General features: G+C 40.4%; 2 protein-coding genes across 2 annotated transcripts; one reads left to right on the forward strand and one right to left on the reverse strand.

The window, feature by feature from the left end:
* Positions 1 to 763: 763 nt before the first annotated feature.
* Positions 764 to 6,065, reverse strand: LOC143284831 (U6 snRNA-associated Sm-like protein LSm3). The gene is made up of 4 exons (XM_076591892.1): positions 5,979 to 6,065; positions 3,892 to 4,002; positions 2,517 to 2,612; positions 764 to 1,088 (listed from the first exon to the last, which is right to left on the reverse strand). The coding sequence occupies exons 1-4, from the start codon at positions 6,000 to 6,002 to the stop codon at positions 1,005 to 1,007; spliced, it is 315 nt and encodes a 104-aa protein (XP_076448007.1). The 5' UTR covers positions 6,003 to 6,065; the 3' UTR covers positions 764 to 1,004.
* LOC143284828 (transmembrane protein 209-like) lies at positions 6,047 to 26,572 on the forward strand. The gene is made up of 16 exons (XM_076591886.1): positions 6,047 to 6,250; positions 7,080 to 7,217; positions 7,995 to 8,053; positions 8,861 to 9,001; positions 9,707 to 9,948; positions 12,378 to 12,468; positions 13,435 to 13,539; positions 15,030 to 15,199; positions 17,458 to 17,520; positions 18,077 to 18,173; positions 18,942 to 19,067; positions 20,916 to 21,007; positions 22,480 to 22,594; positions 24,667 to 24,764; positions 25,650 to 25,723; positions 26,304 to 26,572. Exons 1-16 carry the CDS (start codon positions 6,201 to 6,203, stop codon positions 26,353 to 26,355), a joined length of 1,713 nt encoding a protein of 570 aa, XP_076448001.1. The 5' UTR covers positions 6,047 to 6,200; the 3' UTR covers positions 26,356 to 26,572.
* The last annotated feature ends 782 nt before the right edge of the window (positions 26,573 to 27,354 follow it).

The raw sequence follows: 27,354 nt of genomic DNA on the forward strand, positions 1-27,354 counted from the left end.
ACATGGCATCGAAGGCATGGCATCGAAGGCAGGGCAGCCAAAAAAAAAAAGAAAAAAAAAGGTAAAGGCTTCATGGTATCTAACAAAAGGCCCATAGATTAAAAAAACTGGAATTAGCTGGAAAAAAAAAAATCAAGGGTTTGGATTTATGTGACTGTTGCAGCAAACGACACGAAAATCAGATATTAATAGTGGATATATACACAATAATAGTGCATTTATGTAAGTTAACATGATAGTAGTGCATTCATATACTTACACTTCAATGGGGAAAAATAATGATGAAGTTAAAGATAATACTTCAGAGAGGCAGTGGGTAAAAGAGCACTCAGAACACAAAATATTTTTTATTCAAGGATTATGATTGTAGGCACGACCTATCCTTCCAATCTGTTCTTGCTAGAGATGGGTAGCAAGAGAGGTAAGTACTTCAAGTAACTTTACACTAAAACTGATCAAAACAGAAATGAGCCAATCAATAATTATTACTGGTTCTCATTAGAATTTTGATCCTGATCAAGATTAATTGTGGTTGAAAAATAAATTGATTCGGTTTCTTAATTCTGTCGTGGTTGTTTTTATATAAATTTATTTGTATGGGGTATTCACTCAAAATTTTTTAGCCCCTTTTCTTTCTATGCATAGTGATCCCAATGTAATTCATAAACTGAGTAATTTTATAACACACAAGCATTCACAGACACTTCTCTTCAAATGTTTGTGTACGCACCATGCACGCATACAACAAAGGCAGCAAAACAACTTTCATTTTCTCTTTGATTTTCTCTTTATTACCTTACAAGTTACAGTGTTCTGTATTCTCAACCAACTGAAAAAACAAAACAAAAAGAGTAGCTGTCAATCATTTTAACAAAAACGAGTCATGTCTTTATGAAACACAAAACAAAAAAAATGGCAGTGACAGAAAGGAGCGGAGATGATGAGGGCGAAAAGTTTGACGATGGACGTGTGATACACAGAAACGGACGAGAGAGACAGCCGAATTACGTTGCTGTCCTCATTGGAGGAGAGACCAGGATGACGCCATCGCCCCGCACAAACAGCATGGGGATGTTCCTCTTTGTGGACTGCAACACACACACACACACACACACATCAACACTGATGTTAATTGCACATCCTGTACACTTAATTAGTTTTATTCCCCATGCGTCACCATGACCCATTGTCTAATGCAAATTACTACTCAGAAACCCCTGAAAGCGGAGTATGGCTGCCTATATGGCGGGGTAAAAAAACGGTCATAGAATACACGTAAAAGCCCATTCATGTACATATGAGTGAACATGGGAGTTGCAGCCCACAAACAAAGACGAAGAAGACTACTCAGAAAAGGACTAAGAAAATGAAAGAAGGTACAGCAAGTTGCCTCCCTTGTTATATTATCTCCCTACTACTTAGGTACACAAACGCCCTCTTTCCCCGGTATTTAGCCAGTTTTCATCCTGCTTCGTTTACCCAAACATGTCCAAAGCCAGCAAAGATAACATGCCTGACTGTAAACCCTGAAAAGCTTCACTGGATGGAAAACAAGAGTGCCATCTGATATCACCAATGACGGCACGACGCTGGCAGAAAACATTGACACTGATGCAGAAGCGTTAACATGTCCTGCCAACACTACTTTTTCCAACCAGATTGCTCTTCCTTACAAAAGGCCAAATTACTTTCAACTTTTCAAGGCTGTCAAACACTGGGTTCACAGCACGACAACCAATACTTTAACAAAGTCACAACACATACAACAGGCAGACATATTACATGTTAATCTAATCATCAAGAATAATAATAATAATAATGGATACTTATATAGCACACTACCCAGAAATCTGCTCTAGGTGCTTTACAAAAACGCTATTGTTAACATAAAACATTATATCTATGTTACATACACACACCGCAATGTGACTACACACACACGCACGCACATACACACACACACACACACACAGCATACATACATTTTAACATACATGTGTATCTAACAGCTACCCTAACACATACGCACACATAGGCAGGCACAAACGTACATAAACACGTGCACACACAATACACATTCATATACATGCATGTACTTATGTACACATACATATGTATACACACATAGTCAAGCACAGCTAACGCAAAAGAAGTGGACCTGCCACAATTGAACTTATTGCTGAGGGAAAAGGTGAGTTTTGAGACAAGATTTAAAAGATGCGAGTGTATCAGAATAACGGAGGTTATTAGGGAGCTTGTAATGCAGATGACATGAAGGAGACACTGCATGACCTTACATGATCGTGGCTCTGGTGGGGTAGTTCACAATCAAACGATAAAGTGGTTCGGTCAAACAGAGGAAAATTAACAAACAGATCAAACAAAAGAAAGTCAAACTTTATATCCCCACAGTTGTTTTTTATTTCATTCTAGTTCATGTTATGTAAAATACTGGCAAATTCAAAACAAAAAATAAACACACACACACAAAAAGAATCAGGAAGTGTGCCACTCACTTTATATATTTCCTCATACGTCTCCTCATCAATTTCCACTGTGGTGACGGTCTCCTCCACATCCCCCAGCACCATGTTCAAGTGTTGATCATATGCCTGAAACAGTGAAATGCAACACCGACATACATGTACACACTAAAAAAAAATATAAAAAAAAGAAAACAAGAGAGGCAAGGCCTTCAAGACTCACTTGTGATACACTTAAAAAAAAAAAAAAAAAAAATCCAAGCTTTTTAGGTTTTGAGTATAATTTCAAAATGTAATGTTTAAGATGAGAAAGATCAGTTTAAAGCAAATTAAGTCCCCTAGCATTAATTACAGAGTAATTTCCCTTTTTTACTATCTGCACCAAAACGTTTGTAAAATAAATAAAACTTCCATGCTTGGCAAAAGAAGTTCCTGTTTGAACAAAAAATGATAATAATGACTGCTCTTGTTGTTGGGTCAGAATATTAGATCAAAGTGCCAAGTTTAGAGAATACAAAAAATATAAATATAACAGTAAATGCAGTTTGCATATAATTAGGCTTCTTTTCTTATTTTTTTGTGTGCCCATCCCAGAGGTGCAATATTGTTTTAAACAAGACTGGAAAGAACTGAATTTTTCCTATTTTTATGCCAAATTTGGTGTCAACTGACAAAGTATTTGCAGAGAAAATGTCAATGTTAAAGTTTACCACGGACACACAGACACATGGACACACACACACACACACAGACAACCGAACACCGGGTTAAAACATAGACTCACTTTGTTTACACAAGTGAGTCAAAAAGAAGAAGAAAATTTCAAAAACAAATACATGATTCATGTGATTATATACCTGAGTGAAACAGTGAAATGCAATGAAGACAAGCATACTCACTAAAAAAAAGAAGAAGATAATTTCAAACACAAATACATGGTTCATGTGCACATACACGTCTGAAATGCATCACAGAAGTTCTCTTGCAGACATCATATGTTATCACAGACAAACACACTTGCATTATTTATATGTTATCACAGACAAACACTTGCATAATTTTTATGTTATCACAGACAAACACACTAGCAAGTAGGGAAGGCTGCATGATAACTGTGCATGGTTGCGGTTTTTTACCAGGAGAAAGGTGGGTGAGTGTGGAAATGAATAAAGAGAAAAGGTGAATTAGGGTGAGAGTGGGAAAGAATGCAGTCTGTGTCGTAACACAACTTTGTTAACTGGTGAGACTGTGTGTGTGTGTGTGTGTGTGTGTGTGTGTGTCACTGTGTGTGTTTCACTGTGTGTGTGTCACTGTATGTGTGTGTGTGTGCTGACTACAATGGATGCTGCCACACTAAATGTCACTGATGACACCTTGTTCCTAACTCTACACATGTTGTAATCCTCACATGCAGTCTGCCCCTCAGCTCTCTGTCATTCCTCATCTTGACGTAGATCCTCTCATCCAGACTGAGCCGGATCAAATCCAATGGCTCCTCAACTGTCTGCGCTGGTACAGTCTGGAAAAATAAAAAAAAAGTAACCCACACACTTTACACATACATCACCAAATTGTGGCCTATAATTTTTGTGTGCTCTTTTTCATGCCTCCCTCAGTTCATGCCCACAGACACACACATACATGTACTAACAAAATTTCCAATGCCAATAACCGTCTCACAAGCCCAACATCAAAACTAAACCCCGCAATAACACAATCAAAGGTTGTCCTGAGAAGAGCTGCCTTGTTTGCTGCAAACTGCAACCACAACACATCAAATGTCATAAATGCCATGATTAGAAGCCTTGGGTGGCCTTCTCTCCTACATCACAGCAAAGTTGCTTGACTGGCCAGGATAAACACAAGTCTTAATGACTAAACTGTAGTGTGGATGGGTCCAAAACAGTTTCCTGCCAAGACGTCATTCAATACAACTGTAATATGATCCAGATTAGAACACAGTTCAGGCACTTTACTTTTCTCCCCCAAACAACCTGATACTGGAATGAAACTGCAGAAATAATTGTGGCACATGGCATTCTTGCTGTCTTTTTAGTTTGTCAAGTGTATCATGCACTATAACCACATGCACTGGGATTGGCCTGCCCCTGAGTGGGCAAAAAGCGAAAAGTTGTAGTCTGCCGCAAAAACACACACAGTGGTATTCCCATAATTATAACCTTCTTTTATCTGTCAAGGCATTTCTACCTCCACACACACCCCTACTGGTACATGGCAAAGTAATCATTATGTTGATTGTGGTTGTTACGAGGAAGCTGATGATGCAGTTACACATCAATTAGCTTAGAAACGGGTGTTTTTGTGTGTGTTTTTTTCCAGTTTGATTTCTTTGAGTTATTTTTTGACTGGCAAACTAATCATAATGTTGATTGTGGCTGTTATGAGGAATGATGATGCAGTTACACATCAATTAGCTTAGAAAAGGGTGTGTGTTGTTGTTTTTTCCCTGTTTGATTTCTTTGAGTTATTTTTGGACCCTTTTATGTACTTGGAGTATCTTGGGATCTGCTCATCAGCTTGCCTTCGCAAGAAGTGTGTGTGTGTGTGTGTGTGTGTGTGTGTGTGTATAAATTTAAATATATATATATATATATAATTATTTTCTATATAGTAGCCTGCTGATAAAACACACAAGAGTTCTGTGACAAAGCTATGTTCTAATCTGTCTTGGTCTTTCCATCTTATGACATGTCTGTGAGAATGATATGGATTTCTCATTTCTGTCTCCATGCATCCCCCATTTGCTGAATAGAGAGTAAGCAATAAGCTGACTGTGGTGTTTCATGAAGATGTTTAGTACAAATGCATTCACGCACGCACAAACACACACAAATTATATATATATATATATATATATATATATATATATATATATGTGTGTGTGTGTGTGTGTGTACATAATACATATATAATTATGTTTATGATGCAGACACAAACATGTTGAAATATGACAAGGGAGTTGGGACGCCTGAAATTAAATGACCACTAAGACCATCTCAAGGCTATCGCCACGTTAATACCTACTACAAGGGTAAAAGCAATAAAACAAGTCACCACTTAAAGCTTTCCACTCAAAGTTTAAAAAAAACAACATCCATAGTTTAAAACCTTCAAATCTGATTAAAAATGTTCACTTCTTTCAAGAAGTAGTTGGTACGCCTCGAGAAGCTTATCATTTTACGTCCTGTAGTGCAGCCACCGCTACAACCAGGACAAGATGATACCACTAAAACTACTCTAGTCGTAATGAACACGAAAACCAGAAAAGTGAAACTAAAAACGTGACATCAACTGATCACTGTGCCAGCATGAGCGTCTGCTTTCGCAGTAACTTTTCCTGTTCAAAGAATTATGCACCTGCTTAGGTTACCTACGGAATGCAGCAAAGCAAAAAGAATCGCAGATTAACTCTGTGAACAAATGACATGCCATAATGAAAAGGAAATGCATTTTAAACGTTCCAAAAGTACGCACCTGATCCGCGTCTCCGTCCGCCATGTTTCGATTTCAGATGTGAAGTAGCCAGAGTCTCTATGTTTAGTTTCGTTTTACCACCTTATGCGGATTTTCTTTTTCTCGCTTTTGGTATTATGGATCACTCTTTGAACATTTTGTTATCATATATCAAAATCAAAGAACTAAAAGATAATTCAAAGAAAAAAATGGAATAGATAAGCAAAACTACGTAACTTTTTAATGGTACCCGTTTTGTTCAGCCTCCACACCGCGCCGGTTGTGAAAGTTAGGTGAGTCTGCTTGTGATTGGAATGTTTGAAGACTGACGAAATACGTTTTCTAGTTTAACACACAGCATTCGCTAGTGATTCAGTGCAGAAGCACAGTAGAAGATAATCTGATGAGAATATAGTATAGTTTTCATCTCTTGGTCAGGCCGGCTGATGCTGGTTAGTTGATGAGCAAGATTGAAGGAAAAGACAACATGCTTGATAGTCAGAACTTCACGCTGCTTTAAGATATGGACGAAATATCAAATATAAAAGATTAATTTAACAGTTTGCATAATTTATGATATGATATTTTCGATGTTTACCGCAGCAAATGTAACCACCAAGGACTGTCTCTGATAGAAAAGACTTAACAGCCGGCTGGAAATAGTGCCAGGCTCATTGCAGACGACACCCAGGGTCGCATTCGCGTCTGAAACTAACGACCAGAAAGCAGCACAAAAGGACTATAAATTGTCGCATCGAGTTGCAAGAGACATGGTTCACCCTCACAAATGTGACTCTCCCCATCCAATAACCAAGAAGAGACTTGGCAGCTGTACAGTGTTGAGACTGATGCATTATAACTGTGACAGAAATTGGTGATTTCTTAAGAATGTGAATAATTTTAAAGATACCCCAACTGACAAGGTCTCAAGGCCTGACTAAGTGCATTGGGTTATGCTGCTGGTCAGGGATCTGCTTAGCAGATGTGGTGTAGTGGTTGTGGATTTATCTGAATGTAATGACACCTTCTTGAGTAACTAAACAGAACTGGACTGACTGACAATGTTTTGTGATGCAATGCAAGTTATTAAATGTTATAATTTTTTTTTTTTTTGGTCAACAGGTACAAAATGAGAAGCTTAGACAGCAGCCCTGTGGTCAACAATACATGGCAGAAGCGCCGTGAAGCAGTGGTTGCAAGGAAATCATTCTTCTCTTCTGCTGCCATTGTTGTCTTACTGGGGCTTATTTATCTGGACATGTAAGACCTCTTTCAAAATAGCATTGTACTCAAGCACAAATATAAACATCATACATATGTGCACACTTACATGTGATACACACATGCAGGCGGTCTGGTGTGTGCCCACCTTTGCTCCTGACACCACTGCCGGCACTGGAACTGCGGCAGATGAACCTGGGTGTAGCTATGTATAGGGGATATAAGATTACCTGTTTGGGTATAATATCACTGAGCTGGTCCAGATGATAGTTCAGAAGGGAAAAAATCAGCTGCCCAGAATGTACCATTTATTTTAAAGAGAAAAAATCTGCATGAGCACCAAAATGGAGAGGAGATCCCATTTCAATATAATACTTAGATAAAACATTCTTATGAAATATGGATGAATAAAGAAGCAGTGAAAGCTCTAGTCTTTAAAACTAATTGTAGTAATTCTGTGAAATATAGAACAATGAAGATAAAGGAAAGCAATGAAAGTTCCATAAAACAAAACTCATGATTGGAATGTAAAAATCTCCTCAATTATCTCAGTTAGAAGACATCTTTGAATTTATCTTTATTTTAAATAACTGACTCCTTGTTTCTCTTATAGTCTTAATATAATCTATTATCCATCCTGTCTCAGTTTTTGACTGACTGTCTCAGTGCCTTTCATTTTTATCCCATTCTTGTCCCAGTAGAAAACATCATGTCTTGAAGTACTGGCAATGTTTGGTTTATGAATTTGTTTTCCACAAGTATGCTTGATAATGAAAAGTATTCATATTATATTTCAATTTCTTCTGTCTTGAGCAGCAACTACAATACCATATCAAGCTACCTGGAAGTGACCCACTGGCTATGGCATGTTTTTGGTATGCAGTCTGTTATCTTTTTATTCATATATACATATAAGAATTGGTCATGAATGCGTGTGTGTTTGTGTGTGTGTGCATGATATTCTAAGATATCAGAACTTGTGAATTGTGTTAACAGACTGCACTGGTGATGTATACCAGTTTGAAAAGCAAAGAATGGAAACAATATATTAGCCCGTCAAAATACTTATAAAAACAATGGTCAAAACCAAAACAGATGTGAGAGGAAAAATACATGTGCTTTTTTCACATTGAAGAACCTGTTGAAAGGAAGTTTTTTTTGTTTTGCTTGTTTGTTATATGTATAGGTCTGTGATGCTCTAGTGTTACATAGTGTATCAATCTGATTTTATATTTAAGATGTGTGCTGGCTGACCTTTCAGTCCATGCTGGTGTTTAAAAATATTGATAATGATACAGGGGATATTATATATAATACAGTACATCACCTCACATACAATGTGAACTATAAGGTCTTCATCCCACACAACAATCCTAACTGAAATGGAGCATGCATGGTAATTAGTATCACAGTAAAAATATGGTATACATATTGATGTGTGATAGGAATATAGTCATATAATTTTTTGTATGAGTACTGATGTTCAGACATGTAACTATTGATTTGACTGGATGGTATATTTCAACTGAAGGGGGAAAAAAAAAAAAGCAAAACAAAGCAGAAAACAGCAACAACAACAACAAATCCACAGATAAATTAAATAGTTTCAAACGGCTTGAAAACCCCGATAGAAATGTAACGCATGCCCATCATCATGTGTGTGTGTGTTGGTATGTTTTCAGAAATGGTTGTGACTGTGGTACTGCTGGTCAAAGTGTTGCTCAACTTGCTGTCCCTCGTGCTCTATGTGTGGACCTATCTTTTTGGGGGGCCTGTGGATCTGACCGATGACCAGAGAAAACTGTTGGGTGTTCAGCAAAATGGTAAGTGGGCTCCATGTATGTGCGTGCTGTTGTTTGAAAAAAAAAAAAAAAATCTTCTTTCATTAGTCTGCTTTTTCTCTGGTCGTTTTGATTTTCTGTCTTTTAGTCATTTCATTATCCAGTTATTTATTTTTTTTAGGATAGAAATATTCATATAGGACAAGGGAAAAAGAGAGGTTTTTTTAGCGCAGTGAAGTAGACTGTGGTGGTTGTGTACATGTTTGGAAAGTTTGAGAGGTTTTATTCTTCATTTTATAGTATTGTCCTCTTTTTTTTTTTCTGTGTTGAAAGGCTGCGATTCCACTTCTTTTTTTTTCTTCTTTTACATGTAGAAGTGGGGTTTTATATATGTGACTTTTTATTTGGTGATGAACAGATTATGTCAGCTGGGGATTAACATTTCTGAATTGATTGACAATAATGATAAATAAAAAAAAAAATAAAAAAAAGGTAAGAGTATTCTCATTCTCTGACTCAGTAACTTTTATGTTTTATTTATCATTGTATTCAGTAATAATTGTTTGGGTTTGGTTGAGCCTCAAAACTGCAGGGCATTGGGTATTTATGCAGAGCTGTACATTGTATGCTTTTGTGTGTGGTTCAAAGCTTTGGGTGTGGGTGTCCTTGTGAGCACGTGTCTTTCAGAGCATTTTATCAGTGCATCTGTCTTGTTAGTGTGAATGTGGTTGTTGTTGTTTTTTCCAGAACACGGGTTCCGCACCCCTCCCCCCCAGCAGAAGACTGGTCAGCAAACGCCAGACACCAGCCTCATCTTCTCCAGCAGTTTCTCTGGCACCGACGGCTCTCCACACAGCGTCTTTCGCTCCCTGTCTCCAGGGTTTACCTCTGCCACCTCCAGCTCCCCTGCACACACACAGCTGCAGCAGACCGCGTACTCCCCGTCCATGTCGCCGTTTTCTGGCAGTTTTGGTCACAGCTTTGACATGGTGAGGCTGTGAGGGTGATGCTGTGAGTAAGATGGAAAGAATGGGTACATGTGTAGTTTCGGTTTCAGTATGATGCTTTGAATAAGATGGATAGAATGGGTACATGTGTAGTTTCAGTTTGATGCTTTTGAGTAAGATGGAAAGAGTGGGTACATGTGTAGTTTCAGTTTGACGCTCTGAATAAGATGAAAAGAATGGGTACAAGTATAGTTTCAGTTTGACGCTCTGAATAAGATGGAAAGAATGGGTACATGTGTAGTTTCAGTGTCAGTTTGATGCTTTGAATAAGATGGAAAGAATGGGTACAAGTATAGTTTCAGTTTGACGCTCTGAATAAGATGGAAAGAATGGGTACATGTATAGTTTCAGTTTGACGCTCTGAATAAGATGGAAAGAATCGGTACATGTATAGTTTCAGTTTGATGCTCTGAATAAGATGGAAAGAATGGGTACATGTGTTGTTTCAGTTTGACACTCTGAATGAGATGGAAAGAATGGGTACATGTGTAGTTTCGGTTTCAGTTTGATGCTTTGAATAAGATGGAAAGAATGGGTACATGTGTAGTTTCAGTTTGACACTCTGAATGAGATGGAAAGAATGGTTACATGTGTAGTTTTGGTTTCAGTTTGATGCTTTGAATAAGATGGAAAGAATGGGTACATGTTTAGTTTCGGTTTCAGTTTGATGCTCTGAATAAGATGGAAAGAATGGGTACATATGTAGTTTCAGTTTGACACTCTGAATGAGATGGAAAGAGTGGGTACATGTGTAGTTTCGGTTTCAGTATGATGCTTTGAATAAGATGGAAAGAGTGGGTACATGTGTAGTTTCAGTTTCAGTTTGATGCTTTGAATAAGATGGAAAGAATGGGTACAAGTATAGTTTCAGTTTGACGCTCTGAATAAGATGGAAAGAATGGGTACATGTGTAGATTCAGTTTGACGCTCTGAATAAGATGGAAAGAATGGGTACATGTGTAGTTTCAGTGTCAGTTTGATGCTTTGAATAAGATGGAAAGAATGGGTACAAGTATAGTTTCAGTTTGACGCTCTGAATAAGATGGAAAGAATGGGTACATGTGTAGTTTCAGTTTCAGTTTGATGCTTTGAATAAGATGGAAAGAATGGGTACATGTGTAGTTTCGGTTTCAGTTTGATGCTTTGAATAAGATGGAAAGAATGGGTACATGTGTAGTTTCAGTTTCAGTTTGATGCTTTGAATAAGATGGAAAGAATGGGTACATGTGTAGTTTCAGTTTGACGCTCTGAATAAGATGGAAAGAATGGGTACATTTATAATTTCAGTTTCAGTTTGATGCTTTGAATAAGATGGAAAGAATGGGTACATGTGTAGTTTCGGTTTCAGTTTGATGCTTTGAATAAGATGCGATGGGAAGAATGGGCACATGTATAGTTTCAGTTTCAAGTTTCGAGGAGGCATGAAAGGATGTGGAGCGATCCATTTTTTGCAGCACCACTTCTGATTGAAAAAGTTTTTGTTTTGTTTTAATGAGAATGGGAAGAGGATACATGATCTGTGCGTCGACACAAAGGGCAGGTGAAGCCTTAAAAGCCTACCAAATGCTGCAGGATTAAAAAAAAAGTTTGAGAAAAAAATGAAATAAAATGAGTGAACCAAATAGCCACACAATCTTTTAGAGAATGTTTACATAGAATTAGAAATGGTGCGTTACTGTTAACAGTCACGTCGGTCTTAGTTTGATGGAAGGGATGGTCAGTTTACAAATAAAGATGCTTATGTGCAGTCATTAGTTCAAGACAATGTGTACTACGTACAGAGTCTCTGTGTCCCTATCTCTCTGTCCTGTCACTTTCTCCCTCACACTGTCTGTGTTTGTCAGTTATGTTATATCTTTTCATGGCTGTAACTTTGTGTATTATATTAGTGGAGTGATGGCCTAGAGGTAACGCGTCCGCCTTGGAAGCAAGAGAATCTGAGTGCGCTGGTTCGAATCACGGTTCAGCCGCTGATATTTTCTCCCCCTCCACTAGACCTTGAGTGGTGGTCTGGACGCTAGTCATTCGGATGAGACGATAAACCGAGGTTCCGTGTGCAGCATGCATTTAGTGCACGTAAAAGAACCCACGGCAACAAAAGGTTTGTTCCTGGCAAAATTCTGTAGAAAAATCCACTTCGATAGGAAAAACAAATAAAACTACATGCAGGAAAAAATACAAAAAAATGGGTGGTGCTGTAGTGTAGCGACGCGCTCTCCCTGGGGAGAGCAGCCCGAATTTCACACAGAGAAATCTGTTGTGATAAAAAGAAATACAAATACAAAAATATTCAGAGTGATTTCATTTTTGAAAGTGAACTTATGAGGTTGATTTTTTTTTGTCACAGGACGTGTGTTGGGTTTGCAAATCGTTAAAGTGAATGATGTACGACTGTGTGTGACTGTTTTCAGCATCAGTCACTGAACTCTACAGCCCCTTCCCCCCAGTATGACGGCAGCTTCCGGGCGCGGCATGGGCTCTCCACCCCTCGCAGTGCTTCCAGTGAGTGGTTCAGGTCTTGTTCACTGTGCAAGGGTCTTTGTTTTTTCCTGCTGGCGGGTATCGTTCACTGGCTTCTTTTCAATATAGCATCTGATCGTGTTCATTTATCTTTAAATTTTTTTTTATTTTTTTATTATTGTTTGTTGAGTCCTCACTAATCTTCAGGAATCATTCTGTTCTTTTGTGTGTATATTTTTTGTTGTTGTTTAATTTAATTTTTTTAAAAATTTTATTTTATTTTTAATCACACATACTTAACCGTGACCCAGCTAGTGCAGACATTGTTTCTTCCTTTTTTTACCATGCCCTCACGTGCATGTATTTTAAAGAAAAAGTTGTTTCTCTTCTGCTGTTGTTTTGGGGCTGTTCAAATTTGACATGATGGTTTTAATACTTTTTATACAAGCCTTTAACAAAAAACCTACTGAATGATAGCTTTAGGGGAGAAAGCGGTTAAGGTAAAAGTGTAAAATTAAATGGTATATTTTGAGTGGTTTGGATACATTATAGATTAAATGACTGTATGAAAGACCTGAAAGCGGCTGCAGAAAGTATAGAGTATTTTGCTTCTTGGCATGGCATGGGACATCTTCTTTAGTTTGTATAGACGCGAGTGTGTATGTTTGTCATGTGCTGGAATTTTATTTCAGTTTGTTGACTGGACATGATAATGATTTTTGCACAGACATAGATAATTACACCACCAAATAAAGTCAGGGAAACTTGTGCACACATACACAAGCAGAGTATACTCTTGCATGCACATGAAAAGATGTGTGAACAGAGAGACACACAAACAGACACATACACACACACACACACACACACACACACACACACACACACACAGGCACACGCAGAAACACAGCTGTGGACACACACACACACACACACACACACACACACACACACATGCACACATAGAGAGAGAGAGAGAGGAGAACCCATGTTAAGGGAGCTGTGCAGATGGTGGTGTGTTGACAGCCTCCCCCTATGATCGCATCAAGGACCAGAGGACTCTGCACTCCTACCTCCAGGAACAGGAGGAGAAAGAGCTCAAATCCAGGCAAGGTCAGTGTGACGAAGGCGTTTTAGAAGTGCTCTGAATTTGGGGAGTACTCCGAATGGAGAAGAATTTTTTTTTTTTTTAACCGAGAGTTCAGTCGCCTTTTTTGGGGGGGAGGGCCTCACATACACAGCTGTACAGTTATTTTGATTTTTTTTTTTTTTAATTTTTAATTTAATTTTATTATTATTATTTTTTTTTATTCATTTTGTCATTTTTTACTCAAGCCCTCCCCTTTTTATGATAAGCCTTGAAGAACTCTGCAACAGTGGGCGTACATAGATACAGAAAAAAAACCACAAAAAAACCCACCAACAAAGAAACAAAAATAGAAAAGCACAAGTATTTAGAAAAAGAAAGCCCAGAAGTTCAAGAAATGACATCTTGCCAAGGTGGAGTGGTCAGCATCATGGACTGATGACTGGGTGGTGTTGGGTTTGAGCAGCATGTCTCATTGGGGAGGGTGTGCTGGCCCACTTTCTTTCACATTTTCGTCGGGACTCCCCGTTTATTTTTAGCGAGAACCGCATGCACATGCACGCCTCCATTTTCTTTTTTTTCCAGGTCACTGGAAGGCTGAAATTTTGTTGTGGAAATCACTGTTTTGACTGAAGGATTTTGAACATTTTCGGTGACTATTTTTGCAAGTTTACAAGTTATATTTGGTTTTATGATTACACCCAGTGTGTTCCTGTTGGAACTGATCCATCTATACACTCTGCCGAAAAGTTGTCTGAACAAAAGCAGTGCAAACTCAGAGAAGCCAGTTACGGAGTTGGGCTGCCCCTGTCGTCATATGACCTACTTCTCACATTGCGAGCGAAGAAAAGTCCGCCACAAAAGTGGGGTGCACAGCCTCCCTGCTGTGGGATTTTTCAGCCCCTGGCCTTCTCCTTCCCACAGTTCAGTATGAAATGGGCTCTGTTGGACTGACGAAAACCTGCAGGCAAGTGTCATCAATTTTACAGATGAGAGCGTTGCTTAAATTTCACACAGATGTCTATTGTCTGCGACACCAGGATATATTATGAAAGGAAGCAAAGTAGGTGGTATCCGTTGTATGTTGAATTAGAGAACAGGAAGCACTGAACACCGTCAGAGTGACTCATCATCAGAGCAGGGTCTTATCTAGTGGTGGCCCAATAGCTGTCTGACCCGTGTGGACTGATAGGGCTGGGGCTGTCACAATCAGAGTGTAGTTGTGTGTTGACATTGGAATGAGAAACAAGTGAGTAATAGTACCCATTAAATTAATACCGTTTGTGGACATATCTACGTGTGTATGTGTTTACATATTCATGACATGATTACCTGACTGCCATGCATTAAGAATTTTTCTATTGCAAGTTAAACCACCCAACAGATTTGCTCAGCTGACATTGATATTTTCACTGTCTTAATTAAGAAATGCATATGTTGCTGCTGTCTGTCCGCCATGACCCAACAAACAGGGGTTCACAGGATTCAAACTGTCTTCATTCTCGATTCTTGTCAGCTGCCCAAGAAACGCTCAACATGAGTTCCTCATCGTTCTGGTCGTACGGCACGAGCGCTCTGGACTTCACGCACACGCTGCGCAAGTACGCCTACCAGCTGGCCTCCCACCTCCCTCAGTCCACCACCAAGGCCAGCACCGCCGAACACTCTGTGCCTGGGGTTGATGAGGTGAGCGGCTTCACTGGCTGTTGTGTGTGAGAGAGGGTTTACTTTGTGTTCAAAGATGCCAGCTATTATGACGTTGTCATATATTGTCACGCTCGATCACAGTTTGTTCTGACACTACACCAGTGTCAAAATTGTTCGGACAAGTACATTTTTGACTGCATGAGCTATGGTGTGCAAGGAAGGAACAAGCGGCTTGAAACAGAAAAGTCAGTCATTGATTCCAATCGTGACGGGCGCAATAGCCGAGTGGTTAAAGCGTTGGACTGTCAGTCTGAGGGTCCCGGGTTCGAATCACGGTGACGGCGCCTGGCGGGTAAAGGGTGGAGATTTTTACGATCTCCCAGGTCAACATATGTGCAGACCTGCTAGTGCCTGAACCCCCTTCGTGTATACATGCAAGCAGGAGATCAAATACGCACGTTAAAGATCCTGTAATCCATGTCAGCGTTCGGAGGGTTATGGAAACAAGAACATACCCAACATACCCCGAAAACAGGAGTATGGCTGCCTACATGGCGGGGTAAAAACGGTCATACACGTAAAAGCCCACTCGTGTGCATACAAGTGAACGCAGAAGAAGAAGAAGATTCCGATTGTGAGAAACACGATGAACAAAGACCAGGGAAGCGACACAGTGCCATAGATGTGTCAGCTGTAGAGAAGCAGCGGCGTGAACAGAAGTTTCGCCAAAATGAAAAATATCCGTTTGCTGATGTGGCGCGGAGTCCGAGCGTTCCTTCCAAACTCAAAATGTTCCTACCAAATTTCCTGATTGTTCCTACAAACACTTGACAGGGGTGGGCATCTCTGTGTGTTGTGTGAGAGAGGGTTTACTGTGTATTGTGTGAGAGAGGGTTTCCTATGAGTTGCGTGAGAGAGGGTTGACTGTGTTGTGTGAGAGAGAGTTGACTGTGTGTTGTGTGAGAAGTTTTACTGTGGGTAGCGTTTGAGAGAGTTTACGCTGTGTTGTGTGAGAGAGGTTTATATGTGTGTTGTGTGAAAAGCGTTTGTTGTGAGAGGCTTTACTGTGTGCTGTAAGAAAGGCTTCAATCCATGTGTGTTGTGTGTGAGAGGGTTTTCTGTGTGTTGTTTTGAGGGTTTACTGTGTGTTGTGTTTTAGAAGTTATATTGTGTGTTGTGTGAGATGCTTTACTGTGTGTTGTGTGAGAGAGGCTGTATTGCTGTACTGTATGTTGTGTAAGACAAGAGGTTTTACTCAAATTACTGTGTGTGAGAGAGGCTTTACTGTTGTGAAAGAGGCTTTGCTGTGTGTTGTGGTAGAGAGGTTTCAGTGTGTGTTGCGTGAGAGGCTTCAGTACAGTATCTGAGAGGCTTCAGTGGGTTGTGTGAGAGAGGCTTCCGTGCATTATCAGAGAGAGAATTTGGTTTGTTGTGCTGTCTTTGTAAATGATAGCAAGACCTTTAATACCAAGCAAACTGGATGAAAATCTGTATCAACCATGAAAAGCCATCACCATCTATTGCACATCATGGTAAAAAAAAACGAGAGAAAGTGATGCACACAAAAACGAAATTGAATTGTGAAAATGTAATCATTAAAACACAAAATCATTAACAAAAGAGCAATTTATACAGAACACAGATGACAAGAAATACCCATCCATTCTAAACCAGAGCTTTATTTTTATCTGTCTTGTCTGGTTTTGTCGCGCATACAGCACACACATGCAGGTCAACTGAGTGGCTGGGCAAGTGACTACAGTATGGCAGTTTGTCAGTCACGATAAGTGTTGGCAGATATGGAAAGCATGTAACCACATAATCGCTGTATATATACGATAGTCAGTCGTGTCCGACTATGACCATCAGAACAGCAGAGGAGGCAACTGCTGTTCCGACTATTTGGGCTAGAATTTGATTATAGTGGAGAGTGTCCTGCCCAAGTTACATCCCCACTCTCTTGGCCAAGAGGGTTTTAGGACAGTCAGGGTTGGGGATGGTTCCCAAAGGCCAACTAGCCCACAAGGCTGCAGCACTAAGAGCCAGTGCAATTTTGCCTCCTAGTTTGAGAGTCATAGTCTTTCACAAAAGACTAAGCTGTAAATGATTTCCCATTGACTGGAGAAACCATTGATAATACAGCTCTCACTTTGCTGTTGGACCAAATGTGAACTTATGTCAAACTGTGATATAAAAGAGTATAATCGCTGTATGTCAGTAATGAATCGTGTGGACAGGTGTTGGAACACAAAGTATCCACAGTTTGGCAGGGTGTCAACAATGGTATGTGTCGACAGGTGTGGAACAAGTACGGGGTCACTGAGAATGACCTGTACGTGTGGACGGAAAAGCTGAGGAAGGTGAGAGCATATGGCCTACATTGTAAGTGATATAACCATCTGAGAATGGCTGAAATGCCTAGTTTTGTTTCCATGCATTTGAAGGTGTGTACATGTGTGTGTGGGCGTGTTTCTGAGAATGTTTAAGGATTCCACATTAATTCTGCAGTTAGTTCTGTGCAAAATGCTGAAAACCATAAGTTTTTAAACTTCACACTGTAGGGAATATATTTTTTTGAAAATTGAGTTGCTATTGCAATAACTATAATTGCATTTCATATTAAGACATAAAACAACTTAAAAAAAAAAAAAAAAGAAAAAAAGCCACACTTCTTTTTCTTCTTCTGTTTGGTTTGCTGTCTGTTCACTACCTACTGATTTAGATAAAGAAAAAACACCCCCGAAAACGGAGAATGGCTGCCTACATGGTGGGGGTAAAAACAGTCCTTGCATGTAAAAGCCCACTCATGTACATAGGAGTGAACATGGGAGTTGCAGCCCACAAATGAAGAAGAAGACAAAGAAGAAAAAAAACAAAAACATCCTACCATCATAATCCCTTTTTCTGATCCTTCAGTGGCTGAGTGCGACCATTGTGTCCCGTCTGAGCAAGAAGATCCGGGACGTGAACAAACAGCTGCAGCGGATTGGCTGCGAGGACATGCAGGTCGGAGGTCAGTGTCGTCACCTTCTTGACACAGTTGGGGTCAGAGGGAGGGGGGGGAATTGATGAGCGTTGATGAGATCTATGTGTGTTGTATGGAAATAGTGAGGAGTGAGGCGACAAGGAGACGACAGTGTTGATGGGAGAAAATTCAGTTCGGTACAAAAACACTTTATTAATCCATGTAGAAATTATCATGTGCGATCACAGCGTCGCTCTTAACACCAGCATAAGATGAACATGGGCACCGTAAAGGACATCAAAACAGGTCAAATAAGAACTCACAATAGCTGACAATAGACAAAAACAAACAACACACCCACACACATGGGTGCTTGGTAAGACAAATAGGTATTGTCAATAAATACAAATAAAAAAAAACATCCAGCAGATAAATTGCATATGTTGAAAAACACACACACACACACACACACACACACACACACACACACACACACACACACACACACACACTCACTCATCAAGACAATAAGGTATTGTACAACAAACAATGTAAACAAATAAAAACATCGAACAAATAAATCATATATATATATATATATATACATATATACATATATGCACAACACACACACACACACACACACACACAGATAATATATGTAAAATACACACACGCACGCGCACGCACGCGCACACACACACACACACACACACACACGCATTCAGACAATAAGGTATTGCACAACAATGTGAACAAATCAGAATTGACCAGTGTTGATGTGACGTGTGATGGGCGTGAGTGCACTGTGAACAGAGATGAGCGTGGCCACACTGAAGCAGCTGGCGCTGACCAAAGGGGGCATGGTGCCAGCCCTCAACAACCTGGTTCCCTACCTGGACTTCTTTGCCAACCAGGAGTACCTGGTGCGCAGGATCCAAGGTGAAGGACCACCCGTCTCTCTCTCTCTGTCTCTTGGAATACCTGTGTGATTTTTGTTTTTGACTCACTTGTGTAAACAAAGTGAGTCTATGTTTTAACCCGGTGTTCGGTTGTCTGTGTGTGTCCGTGTGTCTGTGTGTCCGTGGTAAACTTTAACATTGACATTTTCTCTGCAAATACTTTGTTAGCTGACACCAAATTTGGCATAAAAATAGGAAAAATTCAGTTCTTTCCAGTCATCTTGTTTAAAACAATATTGCACCTCTGGGATGGGCACAGAAAAATAAAAAAGAAGCCTAATTATATGCAAACTGGATTTACTGTTATATTGATATTTTTTGTGTTCTCTAAACTTGGCATTTTGATCTCATATTCTGACACAACAAAAAGAGCAGTCATTATTATCATTTTTTGTTCAAACAGGAACTTCTTTTGCAAAGCATGGAATTTTAATTTATTTTGCAAACGTTTTTGGTGCAGATAGTAAAAAAGGGAAATTACTCTGTAATTAATGCTAGGGGACTTAATTTATCACAAGTGAGTCTTGAAGACCTTGCCTCTCTTGTTGTTTTTTTGTTGTAGTTGTTTTTTTTGCTGCCCCATCATGTGCACCATTTCAGTGGCATCACTCCCACGCCGCTTATTCTGAGTCCCCCCCCAATACACGGCCACACCCGGGTTCATCTCTCTTAGTCCCAGCGCGGGCAGTCCACAGAGAACCATCCATGTTAGGTCACCAGGAGTGGAATTTACCTGTGTTCGCCTTTGAGCATTTACTTTAGCTTCAGCTTTTTTTCTTTTTTTTTGTAATTTTATAAAATGTATGACTCTGTATATGTCTGCACATATATGTGGTTGTGTAGATCCTGTCAGTGTGTGTGTGTGTGTGTGTAAGCACAATGGATTGGTATACTCATAGTTTGCTCAGTTTCTCTTTTTTACATCAGTTCATCATTTTCAGATCAAAGTAACATTGCATATTCACAGATGGTGGCGGGTAGCTTCTTTTTCTTCTTCCGCGTTCGTAGTAGGCTCCAACTCCCATATTCACTCATATGTACTAGTGAACTTTAATGTGCATAACTGTATTTACCCTGCCATGTAGGCAGCCATACTCTGTTTTGGGGGGCTGTGTGTGCAGGGCTATGTTGTTGTTTCCATGACCAGTCAAACCCTAACATAGATTATGGGATCTTTAACATGCGAATTTTGTTCTTCTGCATGTGTGCACACACACGAAGGGATCTGCACATCTGTTGACCGGAGGGATGAGAAGAAGAAGAAAATTCGCCTGTAACCCATCAAGCCTTAGATTGTAAGTCCATTGCTTCGACCACCTGACTGTTAGGTTCACCTAGGAGGGTAGTTTATTGTATTGTATTGTATTGTATTTCTTTTTATCACATCAGATTTCTCTGTGTGAAATTCGGGCTGCTCTCCCCAGGGAGAACGCGTCGCTACACTACAGCGCCACCCTTTTTTTTTTTTTTTGTATTTTTTCCTGCATGCAGTTTTATTTGTTTTTCCTATCGATGTGGATTTTTCTACAGAATTCTGCCAGGAACAACCCTTTTGTTGCCGTGGGTTCTTTTATGTGCGCTAAGTGCATGCTGCACACGGGACCTCGGTTTATCGTCTCATCCGAATGACTAGCGTCCAGACCACCACTTAAGGTCTAGTGGAGGGGGAGAAAATATCGGTGGCTGAACCGTGATTCGAACCAGCGCGCTCAGATTCTCTCGCTTCCTAAGCGGACGCGTTACCTCTAGGCCATCACTCCACTTTTAAGTTTAAGCTCATACTTCTAGTTGATTGCTTAAGGTTCTGTGTCTTGTTTTTTTTCTTCAGATCTCAGCACAGGCAGTATGAGTGATTTTGCCTGGAACAAGGGCGGCAGCTACGGCAAGCTATGGGCAGAGCATCTCATCACGGATTCCTCAGTGAGTGCATGTTTTGTGGTCTTCAGTGTTGACATCTTAGTTTGATAATCACAGCCCAGAGAGTTCTGATTTTCAAACTGAAGTCCAAGTGTTATTTTGATTTATTTTTTGGTTGGCAGATGAAGTAGTTTGATTGTTTATAAAAAAAAAAATAAAAAAAAAAATAATAAGGTAGCATGAAAAGAAATTGTCATGAAAATTATGAACTCTTATTGTTTGTGTATAAATGTATCAGTGCAGTGTGTTGCAGAGAGTGAAATTACTGAAATCATTTGTTAACCTTTGCTGATTTTGCATTGTTGGCATCAGTTGTTGATGTCTGACTGCATTCTAAATACAAAACCCAGAGATGCCATCAGTGGTTGTTAGTGCCATACCATACCATACTGTACTATACCATACTGTTGTATACCATATTATTCCATGCTGTAAGGTACCGTACGGCACCGTACTATGCCATACCATACCAAGTTATACCATACTATACAAAATGATGTAAAGTTATTGTTCCATTATTAAGGAAATTCAAGTGTGTTTTCATAAGCACGAACATTTGATGTTGTCACATGATATTGTCACTGTTGTTTCTTTTCTTTTTGTTTGTTTTTTTTGGGGTGTGTGTGTGTGTGTGGGGGGGGGTTACCTCATCATCTGCGCTGTGTCAGTGACGTTTCTCTCATGCCGCTTCTTCCGAGTCCCCCATACACGGCCACACCCAGGTTCATCTGTCTCAGTCCCAGCACCAGCAGTCCACAGGGAACAATCGATGTTAGGTCGCCAGGAGGCCACACACCAGAGGAGACCCTGCACTGCTGCTGAGTCACTTCAGTGGTGTTCAGTAGCGCCTGTTCTGATTTAACGTAGTTAGGACACCACCTACTAAGCCCCCTACTGACAACAATAATGGCTTAGTCGCAAAGCCAGACTGAGTGAGTGCCTCCCGCAGAGTGGAGACCGCCACCACATCCCTCCAACGAGTCCCCCACGAATCCGCCGACACTGAAGACCTTGACAAGGCTCACCCCCAAGCACAGAAGCGTCACTGTTGTTTCACTTGTCCTGACGTCTGTTGCTCTTGTCTAGTACTGCATCCACTCCACTTATGCATACCCAGATTCAAACTCTCGACCGTTGGCCGCCGTTCTTTCTCTGTCTCTGGACCTTGCAATTGGAATGAACTTCCTCTTTCACTTCGTCAACTCTCCACACTCAGCTCTTTCAAGTCTGGCCTTAAAACCCACCTCTTCCCAAAATAGCCTCCCTTCCCTGCCTCTTCCTTGTCTTTTAGTTTCTCCAGTTTTAGAGTTATGCGTGCGTGAGAATGACTGGTGCGAAAGCGCTTAGATTTGTCTATGCACAAGATTCAGCGCTATATCAGTACCATTATTATTATTATTATTATTATTATTATTATCATCCTTGCTCATCATCAGTGAGTTGCTGATGTCACTCCATGCATGTCTTGTGGGCAGTTGGTGATGCAGCTGCTGTGCACGTACCTGGACTCCCGGCTGCCAGCCCAGCCCCACTACATGGACGGCAAGGTGTTCACTGCCCAGCATTTCATCAAGACCCCTGACAAACCAGGTTAGCGGCTTTTGTGGTTGATAACACCTGTTCAGTCAGGAGAGCATCTTTGCGTCCAAGATCAGGTAGGCATGGACAGTCAGACAGATTCAGGGGGGCCTTTGGATCACCTTATGAAAAGACTTTTTGTTTTCCCATTATTTTTTAGCTCACGTTTTCAATGTTTTTGTTTTTTTGAGTGCTGTAGTGTGTGTGGAAAAAATATTTCTTTTGCGAAATTACCAGTTTATTCAAAGACGCTTTTCTTTTAGAATCCGCCACCCCACCCCACTCCCATACCAACCAAATTCACCTTTTTTTTTTCCCAGTCATACTCAACAGTTATTTTTTCAGTTTCACTCAACAGTTAAACTTCTGTCACAGTGATTCTAACAAACATTCTGTACTGTCTTGAGTTTGAATGAAAGACCGCCATTTTGTAATAAAAGGGACATGTTGATAACTGATCATGAAGCGGAGAGCAAATCCATACTGAGGAAATGTTGAAAATAGCCGGACTTGACAGGGTACAGAATTTAATGATTTGAGAGGACAGCTGAGCAGCGGTCATCAAATACTGTATGACTTCCAAAACATCCTAAGATGACTTGTCCCAGCGTTCTTCTCTTCTTCTTCTCTGTTCAAGGGCTGCAACTCCCACATTCACTCATATGTACATGAGTGGGCTTTTACAGGTATGAACGTTTTTACCCGCCATGTAGTCTGCCATGCTTTGTTTTTGGGGGTGACCCAACACTAATCACCATTGAAGTATTTTACTGATTGTGTAAGTCTGTTGGTGAACAGGTGGCATTTACGTTAGAAAGGATGAGGAATGAAGAATGTTTCAGAGCCCTTTGAGTTACAGGCAGAAAATGAAGGTTGTGATCAGTGAAGGGACGACTTTGTGTTGTGGCTGAATCCTGTGATGAAGAGAAATGTGAGATGATGAGCGATGATTAGAACTGTGTAATGATCAGTCTGAGGACAACAGCCCAGCACTGACGTCGTCGTCGTCTTCTTCTTCTTCTTCGTTTGTGGGCTGCAACTCCTGTGTTCACTCTTATGCACTCAAGTTGGCTTATTCGTGTATGACCGTTTTTACCCTGCCATGTGGTCAGCCATACTCCATTTTCAGGGGTGTGCATGCTCAGTATGTTTTTGTTTCCATAACTCACAGAATGCTGACATGGATTACAGGATCTTTAACGTGCATATTTGATCATCTGTTTGCGTATACTACCCAAAGGGGGTTCAGGCACAAGCAGGTCTACACATATGTTGACCTTGGAGATCGGAAAAATCTCCACCCTTCACCCACCTGGCGCCCTTACCGAGATTTGAACCTGGTACCCTGAGATTGAAAGTCAGTGCTTTAACCACTCGGCTAATGTGCTCATCAGCACCAGTGTCACCTGTGGACAGGTGTTTGTGATAACTCTGGTGTGTATTGTGTGGATACGCACTGAGGATAGCCACACACACACACACGCATGCATTCATGCACATATGCACATACCTTTCCTTCTTTCTCATGCATACACACGCGGGTAAATCTTGCTTTCTGCAGTCAAGCGCTGCCTGTCAGTTGTACATGTATGCATTTGTCTTTGTGTGTGCTTTGGCAGTCTTTGTGAACCTAAAATGACATATGTGATGTGAAAGTATTAAATGTTAAACTGATAAAAAAAAAAAAAGTCATGCTAAAAACAGATGGATTTGCTGTACTTCATTACAAAACAGCCTTGCTGTTATTTAGTTTGAATAATCTTTGATATGTGTTGTTTTGAGGAATGTTTTATGGTTTGTGTGTGTGTGTGTGTGATTACAAAACAACCTTGCTGTTAATGAGTTTGAATAATCTTTGATATGTGTTGTTTTGAGGAATGTTTTATGGTTTGTGTGTTTGTGTGTGTGTGTGTGTGTGTGTGTGTGTGTGATTACAAAACAACCTTGCTGTTAATGAGTTTGAATAATCTTTGATAAGTATTTTGAGGAGTGTTTTATGGTTGTTTGTGTGTGTATGTGTCTCTGTGTGTGTGCGTCTGTGTGTGTGTGTGTGTGCATCTGTGTGTGTGTGTGTCTGTGATCAGACATGCAGCGCAAGGACAACCTGCTGGTATACCAGACCAGCATCAACCCCCCTCACTTCCAGGTGGTGATCGGCACTCAGACCTACAACCTGCCGAAGGTCAGTAGCCCCCCACACACCCTGAATCACCAGCAGCGTCACACGCCTCATCTTTTCCTGACGCATCATGATTTTAGTCTCTGCCTTTCTTTCTTAGACAACTGATGGCAGTTTGTTTGTTTGTGTGTGTGTCCGCTGGCATGTGTGCGTGTGCGTGATCGTGCATGTGTGCACACGTGTGTGTAGGTTATTTTTGTCTTGTGTGTGTGTGTGTGTGTGTGATTGTTCATACCTGCAATGTGTAGTATTGTCTTGGTGTATAGATACACATATATGTGTTGTTTTTTCGTGTGCAGAGGTATGTTGTTATGCACTGTTGTGTATGTGTTGTTTCATGTAGGGCGCTTAGAGCCCATCACACGGGGAGTTTGCTCCATATAAGTACTGTCTATTATTGTTATTATTATTTCTCCATTGGTTTTTTAGTTTTATCTAGCAGACAGTTTTACAGAGTGTGTATCTCCCATAAGTCTGTCATGGACAGTAAGAAATCCTGCTAGAGGATGAAACCGCAGTTGTGGGTTTTGTTTGCAGATATATTCTGTACTTCTGTTACAGATGACTGGTCTAGAGAGAAGTTGACCTGGATTTGTCTTGTCCCTCTTGTTGTAGATGAGTCTGTTCTCTTTCGCAGTGTCTTACATTTACTTGGTACTTGCTGGGTGAAAACATTCTGAGCATAGTTTCCTGTTCATGCAAGACGATTATTTTAGAGATGATATGCAATTTGCATAATATTTTTATTACAATATATCCAATTGTGATATCGATTTTTAAAGAGCAGTGGTTTGAACAAAAAATGTTTTTGTTTGTTTTATCAGTGAACATGTGTTCAGTGGAAAATCCTGTATGTACTGAACTTTGGTGTGTGTGTGTGTGTTTCAGGGCCGCAATAACATGTTCCAGGCCATTTTGCTCTTCTTCTACCACATCAAAACTAAGGAGCAGGGAATGCTGGGGTCAGTACTGTTTCCCTTCCCTGTCTGTCAGTCTTATGGCTTTGCCTTTGCCCGTCTGTCCCTCCCAAAGCTTCCTTCCTCTCTCTCTCTCACTTTTGCTTTGTCAGTGTCTGTGCAGTCTGTGAATTTTAGAGTTACAACATTGACCATCTTATAAATATATACTACACTTTCTTATTTTTGCTATTGATATAACTGTTGTCTGCATCAGTTTCTTTTGTCATTTTGTGAATTGTAAAAATTTGTAAACCTGTAGAAATAATTTGTCGCTCGTTGGGGTAGCCACCCATTCACACAGCTTACTAACTTCATTAAAACAAAAACAAAAACACAGTAATAAACCCTCAAAAAACAACAGCAACGACAACAAAAAAAAGCCGGGCTTTAAGCCAAATGAAATTGAAGAAGATGCAAACTGATTTGAGGGATACTATCGAAAGTTTCTTTGGGCACTTTTCTTTGAAAGAACAGTTCCAAATTGTATCAACTGGTGTGAAGATGCCATCTTCGTAGCGAGGAATGACATGAGGTCAGCCCCTCCCCACAGCAGGGTGCGTGAAGTTGGGTGTGCTTCTTGCAGGCGTGTCAACCTGGGACTGTCGGGGCTGAACATCATGTGGATTTTTGACTGAGCCCCAGACGACGGACGGCCAGGCAGCTAGCTCCCTGAGGCAGCCAGACCCCTGTGACTTGTACGTCTTGTGGCGGACATGGCGCCACTCTGCGTCACAAAACTCTTGGACTTCCCTCGCCATTTGCTTCACAAGACAGCTGCGAGGAAAGGTGCAGGGGTTTGAGACTGCAGGAATGGTATTCTAGGATGGTTCTTTTCCCGGAGGGGGGGGGGGGGGGGGGGGGGGGGGCAAATCATGAAAATGGGATATTTCTTAAAGGCTCCAGTTGCAGTACACTTCGGATTGATTTTGATTTATGAAAATGATTATTGTGACAAAGTTTTAGTTTCAAAGAGGTGTCAAAGCGTACAGTCTGATCCATATATGCTATACACCATCTGCTGTTAAAAAAAAAAAAAAGGGAGTTGATTCCTGATCTTAACATCAACCCCATCAGGCCTTGGGAGCCTACCCTGGTGTGTGTATAACTTCAGCATGTAATGAAGTAAAATAATCAGACAAAGTAAACAAATATGTGAATACATTAGAATATAGTAACGAGGAAGATACATAGAAAACAAATGATTGAAATAAAACAAGGTTATTGTGACTGGTTTAGTTTTGTGCTACATCTCAAGTCATCTTGGAAAGAATGCCAGTTGTCATCTTGGCCGAGATGGACCGATTTCTTTTGTGTTTGCAAAGTACCTCATACAACTAGGAATTAAGTCTTGGAGACAACAGTCTGACTGAAATCTTACTGTGACTGCAATCAGTGTAAGCAGTTATGAGATCTCAGCATGGTGTTCAGTTTCAGTTACTCACGTCGCATTGACAACAGATCTGTGGGGGGAAAAAAAAAAAGCTCCCTGAGTAAAGAATAAAATGTCAGATTTTACCAGGTACAAGTTGAATGTAACAGACGCACGTGGCAAGAGTGTGGGGTTAAGTGAATCCACGATATCCTATGTATTGTTCCCCCCCTTCCCCCCCCCCCCCCCCACTACCCCTGCCCCC

This window comes from Babylonia areolata, chromosome 8 (assembly GCF_041734735.1).
Source record: "Babylonia areolata isolate BAREFJ2019XMU chromosome 8, ASM4173473v1, whole genome shotgun sequence".
Classification (NCBI taxonomy): domain Eukaryota; kingdom Metazoa; phylum Mollusca; class Gastropoda; order Neogastropoda; family Buccinidae; genus Babylonia; species Babylonia areolata.